The 17,266-nt window shown below is 44.4% G+C and overlaps 1 protein-coding gene across 5 annotated transcripts in view; it reads right to left on the bottom strand.

Annotated features, from left to right (window-relative positions):
- The window catches only part of LYN (LYN proto-oncogene, Src family tyrosine kinase), a 106,745-nt gene that overhangs the window by 39,568 nt on the left and 49,911 nt on the right, over positions 1–17,266 (bottom strand). For 2 of the 5 annotated variants that reach the window (XM_020900826.2, XM_070477128.1), the window contains exons 2-7: positions 8,875–9,011; positions 5,206–5,251; positions 3,963–4,068; positions 1,697–1,795; positions 1,471–1,574; positions 933–1,082 (exon numbers count right to left, since the gene is read on the bottom strand). In XM_020900826.2, coding sequence (XP_020756485.1) covers positions 933–1,082; positions 1,471–1,574; positions 1,697–1,795; positions 3,963–4,068; positions 5,206–5,251; positions 8,875–9,006 — 637 coding nt within the window. In that variant the 5' untranslated portion in view covers positions 9,007–9,011. Of the gene's footprint in view, positions 1–932; positions 1,083–1,470; positions 1,575–1,696; positions 1,796–3,962; positions 4,069–5,205; positions 5,252–8,280; positions 8,368–8,874; positions 9,012–17,266 lie in introns of those variants that run through there. The other 3 variants (XM_070477129.1, XM_070477131.1, XM_070477130.1) reach the window with 2 other exon arrangements.

The raw sequence follows: 17,266 nt of genomic DNA, 5'->3' as shown, positions 1-17,266 counted from the left end.
TAGAGTACTTGCTCTCTCCATACGTGGGGACATAAGCAAATGTTATGTGTATTCCCTTAGAGAAGCTTGAAGAAATAAGCAGTAACAACAGCTTCCCACTACAACTGACCTCAAACACAAAGGGAATGAACATAAAGGCTATTCATGGGGTCAGCCTAGCAAGGTTGTAGAGCAGCCTGGGGACAAAGGACCACTGACTGGCTACTTCTAATTGTTTTGGTGTTACTGCTGTAATTTCTGTTTTCTTTTACCAAGGGCATGTATTACTTTTACATGCACACATACATATATCTACACTAGGACGCAGATCTACAGATCTGCATTCCTAGTCTGGATATCAAAAGATATGTTGTAAAGTCATGCACTATATGAAAATAATGCTCATTTCTATCTTTGTAACTTTTTAACAGTAACTGTTAAACAGCACAAGCTAGGTGGGAAGGACTAGGATAATTATTCTCAAAGATCAAATCTGACCTTGAATGTTTGTGTGTGCTCAGCAGCTCAGTCGTGTCTGACTCTTTGTGGCCCCATGGACTGTAGCCCGCCAAGCTTCTCAGGCCATGAATTTTTCGAGGCAAGAATACTGGAGTGGGCTGCCATTTCCTCCTCCAGGGGATCTTCCCAACCCAGGGACTGAGTGGGTGTCTCTTATGTCTCCTGCATTGGCAGGCAGATTCTTTACCACTAGTACCACTGTTGAATGTATAGTTATAGGTTACTTTAGGACCAGTTACAGAATATGATCCTGTAACTTTATCCAAAAGAAATATGATTCTTCTTTCTAAAGAGGCTACCAGGAAAACTACTAGAGTTCATCAATGAATTCTGTAAAGTTGCAGGATACAAAAATTTTTATATTAAGTTTGACATCATATATTTATCATAACATGTATCTTTCTTTTTTTGTCTAACCTTGTGTTTTCACTTACTTTGATAATGCTTAATCATGTCGCTGATACAAGGAAAAGTGATTCGTGGGGAGATGTAATAACCCCCATTGTCCAGACTTCTGATTTTGTAGTGCTTAATCACATCACCGTGCATCGGGTCATAGTCTCTGACAGACAGAGAGTAACTTCCTGCAGAGGAAGAAGTACAAGCAAAGATTACACTTATATTTTGTAAACAAGATTGGCATTATGGGGAGGGAAGCGTTGGGAGTTTGGGATTAGCAGATGCAAACTATGACACATAGGATGGATAAACAACACGGTCCTACTGTATACAACAAGGAAGTATATTCAATAACCTGTGATAAACCAAAACAGAAAAGAGTATGAAGAATACTATGTCTATGTATAGCAGAATCACTTGGCTCTACAGCAGAAACTAACACAACATTGTAAATCAACTATACTTCAATAAAATGAGGTCTGCCCATAAGTCTTTTTTAACAGAATTCTAGAATCGTTTCTAAGAACGATTTCCTAAACAGCCTTTGCTAAGAGGCCTTATGTCACTTCTTACCTTTTAATGTCTCGCTTTCTCTGATAAGGAAAGCTCCAGCGCTGTTCCCTGGGGCCAGAAGCTGCCTTTCTGCATCTTTCCTGGTTATATCCTTGAAAAACCACCTGTGAAGACATATTAACATCCCATGGGTGTTGTAATCCCAGGGAGAAAAAAGATGAAGAAAAAGCAAGAAATCCAGCATGTCACAAAGAACCATTCCAGACCACTCCAGATGAGGACTCACTCTTCAGTTTCCAAGGTGTTGACTTTGGCCACATAGTTGCTGGGAATGAAGCCTTCTTTCTTTGTCGAAATGGACTTGGCTTTCCACCACTCTCCATGCCTGGAATAGAAACCCACATCAGAAAGGGTTTGTTGGACTTCCCTGATGGTACAATGGTTAAGAACCACCTTATAATGCAAGGGATGTGAATTCAATCTCCCGTCAGGGAACTAAGATCCTGCACAGCATGGGGCAGCCAAGCAAGTGCTTGCGCCTCCAAGAAAGAGCCCACATGCCATAGCTAAGACTCGACATGGCCAAATAAATATATATTAAAAAAAGAAAAAAAGGGTTTGTATTCAATGACTCAAGAATTACAAGAGCAATTGTCTTAAAGTGTCTTGTGGGGTGTGGGGAAGACCCTGGGACCCCAGAATGCAGGGGAAAAGTTGATGCATCCTGATGAAATACAAATATTTTTAATGATGGAAGCAAAGGAAAACAGCCTCATGACTGAAGTGTGGGTCTCTGTGCTCAGAGCTGCTGCATAAGAGTTGGTGAAAATGGTTTCCACCTTGCAGAAGCAGAGTTCTTAACTTCCTTGGGGATATCTACAAAATGGGCTTCCCTGGTGGCTCAGAGGGTAAAGAATCTGCCTATAATGGAGGAGACCTGGGTTTGCTATCTGGGCTGGGAAGATCCCCTGGAGGAGGGCATGGCAAATCACCCCAGTATTCTTGCCTGGAGAATTCCAAGGAGAGAGGAGTCTATGGGGTCACAAAGAGTAGGATACAACTGAACGACTAACACTTTCACTTTTCACACTTAGAGAAATGGGAGTCAAGGGAATAAAAGGTCATAGTTCTTAAGTTATAAACGCCTTTGTTGAAATAGCTAGTGTCCACAGGCTGATGCCATGGAAAAAAAAAAAAGAAAACCATAAAACAGTCCCAAGCAGATGAGCCTCATCACCACCTTGCATATCCTGAGAGAGGCATGGAGCCAGGGAAGGGGCTAGGGAGGGAGGAACGGATGGGTCACCAACGGATGAACCTCAGCTGTGTTCCTGTCAGGTTCCCACACCCAGACAGGACCCTCATCCGGCAAAACATGAAGGACAGTTACAACTGGCGCTAAGCTGTGGTACACTCCACGCCTGTGCCATATTTGTAAAACGCGCACACACACACACACACACACACACACACACACACACAAGCCGTTTCTGGTTCACAAGTGAGACACTAAGATACAGAGTTGAAGGGACTTGTCTTGGTCACACAGTGATCAAGTGGCAAGGCCAGGATGAGGCTCAAGTTCACACTCAGCCAGTAATGGACAACCCTCTCAGCCACTCAACACCTTATACTAAGGGTCTCCCTCCTCCAGCCAACCAAGGGTCTCCTGTTGGCCGGCCAAGGTGACCCTATATGAAGAGCAGTAGAATTACTGAAGTTCCTTATTCTCAGCATGGTCCTGAGCCCTGTGAGTCAGCCTGGAGGGGTCAAGAAAACGATGTCCAAGCATCTTCACAGAAGCGCTAAGTGCTGAGTGGGGGCTTTCCCCGAGATGACCGCTGCCTCGGCGCCCCACCCTGATGATTCACACCCGGTTGGACCCATACACTCAGTGTGAATTTGAGGAAAATAACAAAGTAGAAATGTCATTAAAAGAACATGCAGGGACTTCCCTGGTGGTTCAGCGGTTAGGAATCCACCCACCAATGCAGGGGACATGGTGCGGATCCCTGGTCCAGGAACTAAGATCCCACGTGCCTCGAGGCAATGAAGCCCACAGGCCACAACTAGAGAGCCCGTGTGCTGCAGCTACTGAAGCCCGTTACACTCTAGAGTTCATGCTCCGCAACAAGAGAAGCCACTGCAGTGAGAAGCCTGTACACTGCAACTAGAGTCGCCCCTGCTCGCTGCAACGAGAGAAAGCCCGAGGGCAGCAACAAAGACCCAGCACAGCCAAGAATACATTTTTAAAATATTTTTAAAAAAGAAATGCAAACTCCACATAGATCTAAGCCTCTTAAGGTAGCACAAATGGATAAGGAAAGACAATGGTGTTTGGTTTCAAAGGAAAAACTCTTGGGAACTGCTCACAGTAAAGCCTAAGAGGAAAATCCCTCTGGCCCTGCTCCTTCTGGCAGCAACAAGGCTGGGGTTCTGTGCCCACCCCCAGAGGGGTGTCTGTCATGCTGTGCTGCTGGCGGCCAAGCCCAGGGAGGGGGAGAGACTTCGGGACTTGGTGCTATATAAGAGAGACCCCCGGCTGCACTTACTGCTCTAGGACTTTCATCTTCTCCCCCTTCTTGAAGGACAAGTCATCTGGGTGGATGCCATCGTATGGATACAATGCGATCACGATGTCCCCTTGCTCCTCTGGATCTGAAAATGACCAAGGCGAGCGAAGACCTTTAAGAATCCACAGCGGAATGTTTAAAATGGATAACCAGCAAGGACTGATTGTATGGCCCAGGGAACTCTGCTCAATGTCATGTGGCAGCCTGGAGGGGAGGAGAGTTTGGTGGAGGATGGATACATGTATACGTATGGCTGAGTCCCTTCACTGTTCACCTTCCCTGTTCACAACATTGTTAATCGGCTATACCCCAATATAAAATAAAAAGTTTTTTAAAAAAAGAATCCACAGCAGAAATGTTGTAACAGCTTGTCACGGGGCACAGAGTGCAAGGATGTACTGAGGAAACAGGCAGCGGGAAAGAAGACCTGTTTTCCCCCCAGAGGGCCTGGGCGCCATGTGGTCTGTGGTTGGCCACACACTGTACACAGTGGTACAGTGTCTGTCATCTCAAATCATAGAGACCTATGACCTCAATGACTTCCAGCTCTAGGTTTAAAATACGATACACCTGTGCTCATAGCAGCATTGTTTACAAAAGCTAAAAGGAGAAAACTATCTGAGGACACTGTGTATACATACCACAGAATAAAGGAAGCAAAATTCTGACACCTGCTACAACAGGGATGAACCTAAAGACATTATGCTAAGTGACATAAGTCAGCCGCAAAAGGACAAATACCATTTAATTCCACTTAGGCGAGATCCCCAGAGCCGTCAAACTCATAGAGACAGAAAGTAGAATGGTGGGTACCAGGGGCCGGGAGGATGGGGGGTGGGAGTTTATGCTTGATGGGCACAGAGTTACTGTTTGAGATGATGGAAAGTTCATCATCCCAAATGGAGAGATGGATGGATGGAAGTGATGACTACACAAAAATGAGAAGGTAGTTAATGCTACCAACCTGAACACTTCCATGGCTAAAATGATAAATTCTATGTTATAGCTATTTTTCCACAATTAAAAAAAATTCAGAGACATATAGTTTTTTAAGGCAGAAGCCTAGTGTGTCTCCCTTTGCCTGGCAAAACAATAAAACTATCCTTTTCTACCTCACCTGACCGCCCGCCCCCTCAAAATCAACAAAAACATCCAGTACAACTACTTTACAGAGACTCAAACAGTAAAAAAAAGAAACTACCATGGCGTTATGAAAACATACCTTTAGTTTGAAACCTCTGTCCTGGTAAAAGCTGAGAGTCCGCAACCTAAGAGAGAATATTCGTTAGAAAAATATTTTCTGTGTTTAGCGTTTTATGCTTACATTCACACTGTATGTTATGTCATTTTCAAACGGAAGCAAATAGGGTTAAGATTTGTTAATTTATTAAGCCAGAAAGAAGAGGAGTGCAGGGGAACAGTCCTGCAGAGCTGTGTTCCGATCCCTGCCCCAACCCTGACCATGGAAAGGCTTTTCCTTCTTCAGCAACCACTGGCCTGGGGGGCGACAGGACATGTCCAGCACTCTGAGCCACTGCTGATCTAATCGGCACCCTCCCCCTGATTTGGTACCAGAGCCCGAATATCCTTGGGGATGGCGGTTTGCCCTGCAACATGGTGATGCTTCCCAATTCTCCAGCCTTCTATGCAGATGGCAAGGAGTTGACCTGCAGGCAGGTGATGGGGCTTTGGGATCGGCTTTCTTATTCCCTGGCCTTCTTCTTTCTGCCCAGAAGCAAGTGATGAGCTGGGCTTTCAGCAGCCATGGATACCAGTGACCAGAGACAGCAGAGAAAAAGATGGAGAGAGGTCCTGGGGGTCACTCAGGTCCTTGGTGACCTTGTGGAAGTGCCACCCAGGCCAGGATTGCTGATCTTCACTTTTCCCAGACTTGTTTTAAAAAGCTGTTGTAAGGGCTTGGTCACTGGCAGCTGAGAACAAGTCCTAACAGATCCAGGCTTCCTGTGGCTGACCCCCGATTCCGCTGTGGGGACAGATGGCATCCCTGTTATTTTAGCTTGGAGCTGAATGATCAGGAAGGGCCTGGTGGTACAAAAGGCCACCTCAATCACCTTGGAAATCAAATTCCTTTTTCCTTCGTTGACATGGGGAGGATGCGTGAGACTTCCTGGGCTTAATCGTGTTTCTCTTTGATTAATGTGATTGAATGGAATATGGACCAAAACAGCTTGTACTGAAATTTAAATTTCTGATGGAAGTCAGCCCATCAGATCTCCAGGGCAGGGGGTGGGAAGCAGGGGATTATGTTTTTCTGGCTCAGAAACTCTTGGCTCCAGATGATCTTTCAATACTTATTTCAAGGAGTTCTATACTGATTTTTAAACTCATTCAGATTTGCGTAATTAGAATATATGATTAATTTTAAAGGAGTTAGAGGAAACAATTAGAAGACGAGAAACTGATTAAATCATTCCGAAAGCAGCAAGCTGATTTTCAAATATCAAAGAGCTCTTAATTGATAAATGATTGAGCACACTCTTCAGAAGGCCAAAACACATGTATAGAAGTCATCTGTCAGCACTCTTCTTCCCTAAAATGTCTTTTCCTTAGAGTGTTGTTGAATTCGTGTCAGTTCAGCCTTGCTGTCATACAATAAAGCCTGTAATCAATACAGGGGTGTGTTTTGGGCACATCTGGCTGGAGCTGAACGTTATCCATGGACTAAGGCCCAACTGCCCAGTTCACAAACCAGGGCACCTGTGACCACAGAAGGCAGAGTGCACTGTGCTCCGGGGGTGCATGAGGGAACCGAGAGATTTCAAACATGCTTTCTACTTCTGCTTTCTAACTTAACTTTTAACCTCCTTTACTCTTACCAAGAGGAAAAATGGTGCGCAAGTTTACACTGGTCCCCTTTGCTTTTCTGAATGAAGGACATCTTTTATTACGTTAAAAAAAAATGGGGGATTTTAAGCCGTGTAAAATCTACAGCACATGACACTAGAAAAAGTCAGGTCCTTTTTATGATGCCTTTGAAGTCTATAATGAGAAAATTATCTGTGACTCCAAGTCCTTGTATCATTTCATTTTCTGTTAGTCATATTTCCATAGCATAGCTCCACATCTATACCTATTTGTGTGATGTGTTTTTGAATATTATATTTATAAGTATTTATAACTAAATTATTGAAGTTATTAATAATTTTGTACATTTTGAGTTTCTATATGTAAAATTACAATGTTTTCTAAAATTTTTCTTTATTTTTGGCCGTGCTGGGTCTTCATTGTTGTGCACGGGTTTTCTCTAGTTACGGGGCTATTCTCTAGTTGGGGTGTACAGGTTTCTCATTGCAGTGGCTTCTCATGAGCAGGGGTTCCAGGGCACACAGGCTTAACTGCCCTGTGGCATGGGGGTTCTTCTGGACAGGGGATCAAATCCACGTCCCCTGCATTGGCAGGAGGAATCTTTACCGGTGACCATCAGGTAAGTCCACAATGTTTTTCTTAAATTTCTTTTTTAGTTGTGCACCACAGCCTATGGGGTCTTAGTTCCCCAGCCAGGGATCAAACCCTTGCCCCCTTCATTGGAAGCATAGAGTCTTAAAAACTGGCCTGCCAGGGAAGTTCCTAAAATTATAACATTAATTTACCTGTCTAGAAATATCACGTAGGGAATTAACAACATAATATATTCATTCTTCATCTCTACTTTTTTGCAAGAATACCAACACCAACTTACCAATCTCAACAATGACATGTGACCTTGACACACACTATACCTGCAGGAAAAGGGGGAACGTGGGGGAGAGGGCTGGTAGAGGGCGTGACAGCAATGATATACTTCTAGAATGCCAAGGCATTTAAAAACATGTCAAATTAGAGAAACAATGAAAACTCTCAATGAAGGCATTTGGACTAATGTGGAATAAGCTGCTTTCAGCTTAAACACTGAAAAGCTGGTTTCCATAAAAACCAGGCAATGGGGGATGTACATATATGCAGTGAGCAAACAGAAAGGAACTAAGATCCGAATTAAAGTGCATTTAAGGTTGTAATTATCCAAAGCTCTGCTCCTTTCTTCCATGAAACATGATATTAGTTCTTTGCCAAGCATTTCTCAAATGCATCAGAGAGCACATCCATCATGTAAAAATGCTGGTACAGATATTTGTCCTAGGTTAGAAGGCAGAATTAGTTGCTTTTTAAAAAAATCTTTTAATTCTCTATAATAAGTCATGACAACTTCAGTGTTTGTACTAGTTTGAATTAATTGAAGAACAACATGATGGGATAAAGTATGATGGCTGCCCTGGTGGCTTAGCAGTAAAAAATGTACCTGCCAACGTGGGAGACACAGGTTCAATCCCTGGGTCAGGAAGATCCCCTGAAGAAGGAAATGGCAACCCATTCCAGTATTTTTGCCTGGGAAATCTCACGGAGAGAGGAGCCTGGTGGGCTATGGTCCATGGTCTCAAAGAGCTGGATATGACTGGGCGACTAAACAACAAACAACATCTACCAAAGGGCATATTAGCACCTATTTTGGCTTCGGACTTGAATTCAGCATTTCCTTCTGCTTCCAGACCACTAATCTTATTGCCCATCCTAAGTCACACAAGCTCATATACATGTCGTTACAAAAAAAGAGAGGGTATTTGTACCAGTGATAGGCAACGTGATAATCGCCAAACATAAGAAGGTGACCAAAGGCCCCTTTATTGTACATTAAGTGGCCTGGTTGTCTCGAATATATTTGTAAACTCTTTAAAGGATTTAGTTACAAAGTATATGAAAATTATTTGAGGCCCAAGTAATTAACATGATTTCTTGGGGGGTTTTTGGCATGAACATGGTACAGATTTGGAGTTTAAATTATGCAGCCATGCTTTGATCCTGCCGTGGGAATGCTCCCCTGAGACTATCTACTTACTGGCCTTTGGTGTTTATTGGACGTTGGATCTCTCACATAAATAGTTCGGTCAGTATTACGTACTGGTTGCGTCTTCAAATCTACTCCATCGTCATTCAGATTGTCTTTCCTTTTTGACTTTATACATCCCATAGTTCCTGTTGGAATACAAAAGCAATGGCATCGTTTTACCATTCCAGAACTGGCTTCCAGCCACCGAAGTCTCTCCATTAATCAAGAGAACGTGACAGCGACTCAACAACAACAACAAATACACTTCTATTCTTCATCGTTGATGATTTAACCAAGTCAAAAAGGTGAAGACTGTCCACAAGCCAGGTGCTCATTCATAATCTGTTCACTCATTTATTCAACAACAATTTATTGAGCATCAGTTTTATGTCAGCATCAATTTCTGCCCTAAAGACGCTCCTATTCTAGTGGTGAAGATGCGTGAATTAAAATAGCAATGCGATGTGGCAGGTCAATGACAGAGGATGCACAGGACATAGGAAAGGACATTGACCTCAGGCAAGAGGAAAAGGATGTGGGCAAGGGAAACGTCCTGATGGAAATGCTTTGAGTCAGAATGGGAGTGATGTCAGCTAGGTGGCAGAGTCAGTAAAGGGATTCCAGGAAGAGAGAACCTCACATGCAAAGAACTGGCCCCGGGAACACGGCCCCTTCGGGGAACTAGTTCAAGTTGAACCCTTCAGAGAACAAGTAGGGAAGTCCAGGAGTTGGGCTGAAGGGGGAGGCTTGGCTGAAGATGAATGTCACTATGCAATGTGAAGTGAGAGGACCTGGGGCTTCCAAGGCAAACATGATGGAGAGCCAGGAAGCATAAAGAGTGGTTCCATCCTTATGTGGCTGGGGCCTGGGGCAATGGTGGTGGCCTTCACGGAGACTGCAAATCAAAGAGAAGACACAGGTATGGAGAAAAGATGCTTGTAGGAACATCCACACGATCACATCTGTAGACTTCAAAGTGAGACGCGTGAGTGTGGAAAACAGGAGAGATGTCAGAGCCAGAGGCACAGAGGGTGCCGCCAGCCACCCTAAGGCCTCAGGAAAGACCCCCGACAGCAGGGGGCTTGGGCACAACCGGTGAGACAGATGGAAAAGTGAGCGAAGTCACTCAGTCGTGTCCGACTCTTTGCGACCACATGGACTGTAGCCTACCAGGCTCCTCTGCCCATGGAATTTTCCAAGCAAGAGTACTGGAGTGGGTTGCCATTTCAACCACCCTTCTAAAGGCTAAACTCTTATCTGCCTATTCAGTTATACTAGGATGTACAGAGCGCCACCCAGAGCAAACTGGGAACTTTAGATCTAAAGGTGACTATAAAACTGAAATTGGATATGACTATTCCTCACAGCACAGCCTCACGGTCAAATTTATACATTAAAAACAGAACAAAATCGGTTATGCACTCCATTACAAGGTACTGGAGGGCAGTGTTCCCAAACCCAAAGGCACACGAGAATCACCTAGGTTCACAGAGCAGATTCCCTGGACACAGTCCAGGAAGTTCTCCCGGGGCACAGCGGGGCAGGTGCTCTGCTGTGACTGTCTTTCTAGGGCACTGCCAAAGGGGACCCCTGCCCAGAGCATCACAGAACAAGGACGGTTTCACGTGGGGAAGGCAGGCCATGGGAGTTCGGAACACCTCCTGGAGGAGGAACGGGTCAAAAAAAGCCTCAGGAGCTCGTCCCTGTTGCCCCGGCTTGGCCCGCCTTTGGTCCTACAGGCCTTGGCGACCACCACCTTGTTTATCATCTCATTGGCTGACGTAGGAAGCCTCTGAGGACGGTCACGCCTCTTTCTGAAACTAGTGAGCTGTAGTTCCCAAAATAAAGGGGAAGCAAGTACTTCTTTGACTCAAAACAGCACGGTGTTTTTTTTTTTCTTTCATGCACTGAAGTTTCTGAAATGGGATGGGTTTTCTAGTTGGTCTGTAAATAAACAGGGGAGTTCTTTTTTGACCCATCCCACCTCCACCCCTACTCCTACCCTCCAAAAAAAAAATGTGTTTTTAACTTATTCACATTAGAATGGGGCTGCCTGAAGGAGGGAAGTCGGTATTGGAAAAGGCCAAACTTAGTGGACTCCAATGGCTCCCTGAACGGCGAGGGGAGCAGTCCAGCGGGTCCCTAGGACACACGCATCCCTGGTCGTGTACACCTCTCCCTAAGATGTTTCCCGGGAGCCCACTTTTCTCCCCAGACCCTCCCTGGTTCCAACACACTCCAGTTCTGTCTTTTTTCCAGATCTGGACCCAAACGTTACCTCCTCAGCAGGTCTTCTGAAGCAGACAGGCTGGGGGCCCAGCCTGTTTCTTCTCTGAAATACCACTCTGAGCAGGTGCTCCAGGAGGGCTCGTGGAAAGAAGGGATGGACCAAGCGCTCAGGCTGCGGCACCCTGGGCTTCCAGTGTGCTCATCCCAGGTCCTCCCACTCCAGACAGGCAAGGAAAGGCAAAGGAGACATCCCCGCCCCAGACATTGTTGTTGTATTGGAGATAGAGGCATAGAGACCTGTAGAACTAACTACTAGTTCATAGGAAACATAGGTTAAAGCATCAAAATAATCAGACAGATCCATGATGTGTCATGATGTGTCAAAAGGTGGGAACTTCAGAAGTATTCCCTGAATGAGCTTTGAATGGGTAGGTGAGTGGGGGAAGACACGTGGGTGGATCATTGGAGATATCTGAATACATGTGGATTTGATCCTGGGGAATCATGAGGTTCATTGGTGTGATGATGGTACTCTGGTCATGCAGAAGGTCCACATCTGAGGAGATGCTTTTGAGGTGGGTAGGGATGTGGGCTCAGGGTATCTGCCAACTGTCAACATTTCCACCAAAACGAAAAAGAGAAAGGGGGGGATAAGGGAGCAAGAGGAGGGGACAAATGTGGCAAAATAGTTTAAAAAAAACTAGGGACTTGAGGTGAGGATGTTTTTTTCTGTAGATTTGAAATTTTCAAAATAAAAAGTCAGATAAGGGAGAACACAGGAGGACAATATAAACGACTTTATGCAAAAAAATTGCTTGCAAGATATTAGCTACCCCTGTAGTGTCTGTGCGTGTGTGCAGACATTTGTGTGTGAAGGCAGATGAGATTAGAAAGTCAGTCTGTGGGTGTTAGTGATATGGCACAGATAGGGGAATTGGTGGTCCAGTCCTTTGAAGGGGTGATGGTGATCGTCTGAGGGCAGTGGCCATGGGAAGGAAGACAGAGAATGAAAATTAAAATCGTCTAATCTGCAGATTATTATTTATTTATGCATATTTCATGATTTCCCTCTCCCTCATCATATGGACTTCCCTGCTGGCTCAGATGATAAAGAATCCACCTGCAGTGCAGGAGACCTGGGTTCGATCCCTGGGTCGAGAAGCTCCCCTGAAGAAGGGAACGGCAACCCACTCCAGTATTCTTGCTGGAAAATTCCAAGGACAGAGGAGCCTGGCGAGCTACAGTCCATGGGGTCACAAAGAGTCAGATATGACCGAGTGACTCACTTCTCATCACACAGATAATTGAGAGCCCCGTGTGCACACTGGAGAGGAAGACCCTAACCCACTAGCACTGAGCTTTGAGTCTGGGTCCCTGCAGTTCAAACACTCCAGCAAAAGAGCTCAGATAGCATCCTGTTGCATCAGAGGATAAACAGCACCAGGTCCTCAATTCTTTTCACTGTGCCACAATACCAGAAAAACACAAAACCCAGGGCCCCCCAACAAAAACTGAGAGCCCAGTTACGTGTTTGCAAGTGACAGGAGCCATGCTTTATAAGGATTTACACCTTAGTATTTATTTATTTATTTTTTTTTAGTTTTTTTTTCTTGTTTTTTTTCCATTTATTTTTATTAGTTGGAGGCTAATTAATTTACATCATTGCAGTGGTTTTTGTCATACATTGAAATGAATTAGCCATGGATTTACATGTATTCCCCATCCCGGTCCCCCCCCCAATATTTATTTTTGAATTAAATATCTGTAATTTTCTGAGCATCTCATCTAATCCTCAAAGAAACCCCATGACCCAGGTATTATTATTAATCCCATTTTACAGAGGAGTAAATGGAGGCGTGGAGAGATTACCTGACTGGCCTCAAACCATCGCACAAGTGAATGGTGGACTCACAGAGCTTTCGCCTGAAGTATGTGCTTTTTTTCCTTACCCTTTTGCCAAAAAACGGCTATTTTTGAAAAGTGTTTTATCTCATTATTAATAATGCTGAAGACACTGTTTTTTATAGCCTGCTTCTTTCTCAAAAAGGATTTGAAATGCTTCTACCAAAAAGTGAGTTTAATAAACTGGAGACAGAAAACTCTAGGTGAGAAAAAGAAGACAATGTAAATGGGGACCCAGATTTGCGCTTGGAGCTTTCCGGCAGGAAGAGCCACAGCCAGCATCACAGGGTGCTCTCCTGGGAAAGAGGAAGCTGACCTGGGTCCACAGTGGACGGGGACACCCCAGCATAAAATGTCTAAAGCTTCATAGGATGGGCTTCACATGAAGTGTTGTCGGCAATGTCTTCGATATTTCTTTTTAAACAGTAAAATGAAAGCACATTTTACATGTGGACTCTGTTATGGTTCAGTTGTTTAGTCGTGTCTGATTCTTTGTGACCCCATGGACTGTAGCATACCAGGCTTCCCTGTCCTTCACCATCTCCCAGAGTTTGCTCAGACTCATGTCCATTGAGTCAGTGATGCCATCCAACCAGCTCATCCTCTGTTGACCCCTTCTCCTCCTGCTCTCAATCTTTCCCAGCAGATCTGAATTAATCATGATAATACCTGAGGGTCTGACATGAAAATACACCCCTAGGATGTTGTTCATCATAGAAGCTCAAGTAGATGATCTAACCAGACACAGACAGTAGGCGACCCTCTGTCACAAAGGGACCTCCACCAACATATCCAGAAAACAGGATTGGGCGACTTTTCTGTCCAGATGTTCACTGGGGCAAATATCCATTAGTGGTGCCTCATCCTCACTGAAGGGCCTTCGAATACTAAAATCTTTGTTTAAAAAAGAAAAACCTGAAGAAACTCTGGGATAAAAGGCTAATTATGACTCCTCGTTTATCATCGGGCTGCTCATGGTCAGACCAAATAATGTCCCACAGTTATCCACATGCTCAGCAAGGAAGCAGCTGTCCATTTGGAATTCCACTTCTGAGAGGTTGTTCTTTTTTCTCTCTCCAGCTTTTTTTTTTTTTTTTTTTGACAATCTTCTTGATTTACTGGCTTTGCTGGGTCTTCGTTGCAGCATGCGGGCCTCTCTAGTTGTGGTTCTTGGGCTTAGTGGCCCTGTGGCATGTGGGATCCTAGCTTCCCGACCAGGGCTCAAACCCCCGTCCTCTGCATTGGAGGGTAGGTTCTTTAGGGAACCTAAATCAGCAGGGAAGTCTCTCTCTCCAGCTTTATTGAGATATAACTTACATATACCATTGTATAAGTTTAGGATGGACAATGTGATGATTCGATATACTTACATATTGTGAAATGATAACCTCAAAACAGTTAACACATTCATCACTTCACACTTTTAGGGGTTTTTGTTGTTGTTGTTTGTTTTTATGGTGAGAACCTGTAGAGGATTTGTTCTTTAGATATGCTTACACAGACCACAAGGATGTTCATACTGGTGTTATTTATATGACAGACACAGACAATCTAGATGTCCATCAACAGGGGTTGTGTTGTTGTGTGTTAGTTGTTCAGTCATGTCTGACCCTTTGCGACCCCATGGACTGTAGCCTGCCAGGCTCCTCTGTCTATTTCGTTCTCCAGGCAAGAATACTGGAGTGGGTTGCCATTCCCTGCTCCAGGGGATCTTCCCAACCCAGGAATTGAACCCAGGTTTCCTACATTACAGGCAGATTCTTTACCATCTGAGCCACCAGGGAATCCTGATAGGGGAAAGTTCATTAAATTAGGCCAAACTAACATATTATACCACATGGATCATAGTCTTGTCTAACTCAATGAAACTAAGCCATGCCATGTAGGGCCACCCAAGATGGACGGGTTATGGTGGAGAGTTCTGACAAAATGTGGTCCACTGGAGAAGGGAATGGCAAACCACTTCAGTATTCTTGCCTCAAGAACCCCATGAACAGTATGAAAGCAGGAACAGAAGGGGATGACAGAGGATGAGATGGTTGGATGGCAACACCAACTCAATGGACATGAGTTTGGGTAAACTCCGGGAGTTGGTGATGGACAGGGAGGCCTGTCGTGCTGCGGTCCATGGGGTCGCAAAGAGTCAGACACAACTGAGTGACTAAACGGAACTGAACTGAGCATATTATAAGAGTGAGGAGGGTTAAAAAGAGAGATTTGCATAATTTGGATGCTCTTGACCACCAATCATTGTTAATTGAAAAAAATCCATATATATCCATCAATTTATGTAATCAATCAGCACACACACACACACACACACACACACATCCATGTATAATTAATGTGCACGGAAAATAGTTTGAAAGGATCCCACCATCAACTTGCTTAGGTTCTGAAGTCTGCTTGTAAGGTGCAGCAGCCTATATAGAAATTTTCTCTTAAAAATGTCTAAGGAAGGGAGTTTCCTGGTGGCCTAGTGGTTAGGATTTGGTGCTGTCACTGTGGTCACCCGGGTTCCATCCCTGGCCTAGGAACTGAGATCCCATAAGCCCCACTGTGCAGCCAAAATATATATATATTTAAAAATTCCTAAGAAAGACACCACAATTTGCAAAATATTTTGGAGAAAAGAAAAGTCAGATTGCTAAGCTCAAATCCTGCATCCCTCAATTATTAACTGTGTGGTCTTGGCCAGCAACCTCACCTCTGTGCTTCAGTTTCCTTCTGAAAAAAAAAATGGAGATCACTTCATCTAGCTCATGTTTGTTATGAGGGTGACGTGCCTTAAATAAGTAATATTTGTAAAGTGCTTAGAAGTAAAGCAGCACATAATAACAGCTATATACATCTCTGCTAAATAACACATAAATAAATGTAGCCCAAAGGCTAGGTTTCCCTCCATTACTGGGAGAGAGAGAAGTTGTGATGAGAAGCACAAGGAAACCCCGTTTCACCCCTAAGAGGGACCCGCAGCAGCACACTTCCCAAATCAGCTTCTGGCTGGCACATGCCCCATTTACACCTTCTAAATGGAGCTTTTCTCCCCTCTCCCACCTCCCCTCTGTTAGGCAAGGTAGCCTAGACGTCAGGTCACAGTGTCGTCTACTTTTTTAAAAAAAAATTTTGTTTACTTATTTTTGGCTGTGCTGAATCTTTGTGGCTGCATGGGCTTTTCTCTGGTTGCGGGGAGCTGGGGCCGGTCTCCAGTTGCCGTTCTCAGGCTTCTCACTGTCGTGGCTTCTCTTGTTGTGGGCGCTCAGACTTCAGTATTTGCAGCTTGAGGGCTCAGTAGCTGTGGCTGCCGGGCTCTAGAGCACAGGCTCAATAGTTGTGGTGCAAGGGCTGAGTAGCTATGCAGGATGTGGGATCTTCCTGGATCAGGGATCAAATGCATGTCTCCTGCATTGGCAGGTAAATCCTTTACCACTGAGCCACCAGGGAAGCCCTGCTGTCCACTTTACTAACATGATGATGTAAACATAAATGTGTGTATTCAGTTCAGTTCAGTCGCTCAGTCATGTCTGACTCTTTGCAACCCCATGGACTGCAGCACACCAGGTTTCCCTGTCCATCACCAACTCCCGGAGCTTACTCAAACTCATGTCCATCAAGTCGGTGATGCCATCCAACCATCTCATCCTCTGTCGCCCCCTTCTCTTCCCGCCTTCAATCTTTCCCAGCATCAGCGTCTTAGAAAAGAGTTCTTTGCATCAGGTAGCCAAAAGTATTGGAGTTTCAGCTTCAGCATCAGTCCTTCCAATGAATATTCAGGACTGATTTCCTTTAGGGTGGACTGACTGGATCTCCTTGCAGTCCAAGGGACTCTCAAGAGTCTTCTTCAACACCACAGTTCAAAAGCATCAATTCTTCAGTGCTCAGCTTTCTTTATAATCCAACCCTCACATCCATACATGAATACTGGAAAAACCATAGCTTTAACTAGACGGACCTTTGAGGGGAAGGAATTCTGCAATGAAAGAGGTTCCTGAGTTTGGATTTACATAATATACATTTCAGGTAATATTTTGTTTTTCACCATAAGTTTCACAACTTTAAAAGATATTCCATCATGGCCATTTCAGCCTGAAGTTCATATAAATTCACCTCTCGGCTATAGAAAGATTTTAAAATCACCAATTTCTCCTATTCTGAGAGCTAAAAGAAATAAAAACAGGAAATTGGATTGCTACTTCCCCTTTAAATCTGAACTCACATTTTAACAGCTATTTCACACATTTACGTTCAGAATCCGAGATCTTAAAATCGA

This window comes from Odocoileus virginianus, chromosome 15 (genome assembly GCF_023699985.2).
Source record: "Odocoileus virginianus isolate 20LAN1187 ecotype Illinois chromosome 15, Ovbor_1.2, whole genome shotgun sequence".
Lineage (NCBI taxonomy): Eukaryota > Metazoa > Chordata > Mammalia > Artiodactyla > Cervidae > Odocoileus > Odocoileus virginianus.
The sequence above is the reverse complement of the archived record's forward strand: the minus strand, read 5'-3'. Positions and strand labels throughout refer to the sequence as shown.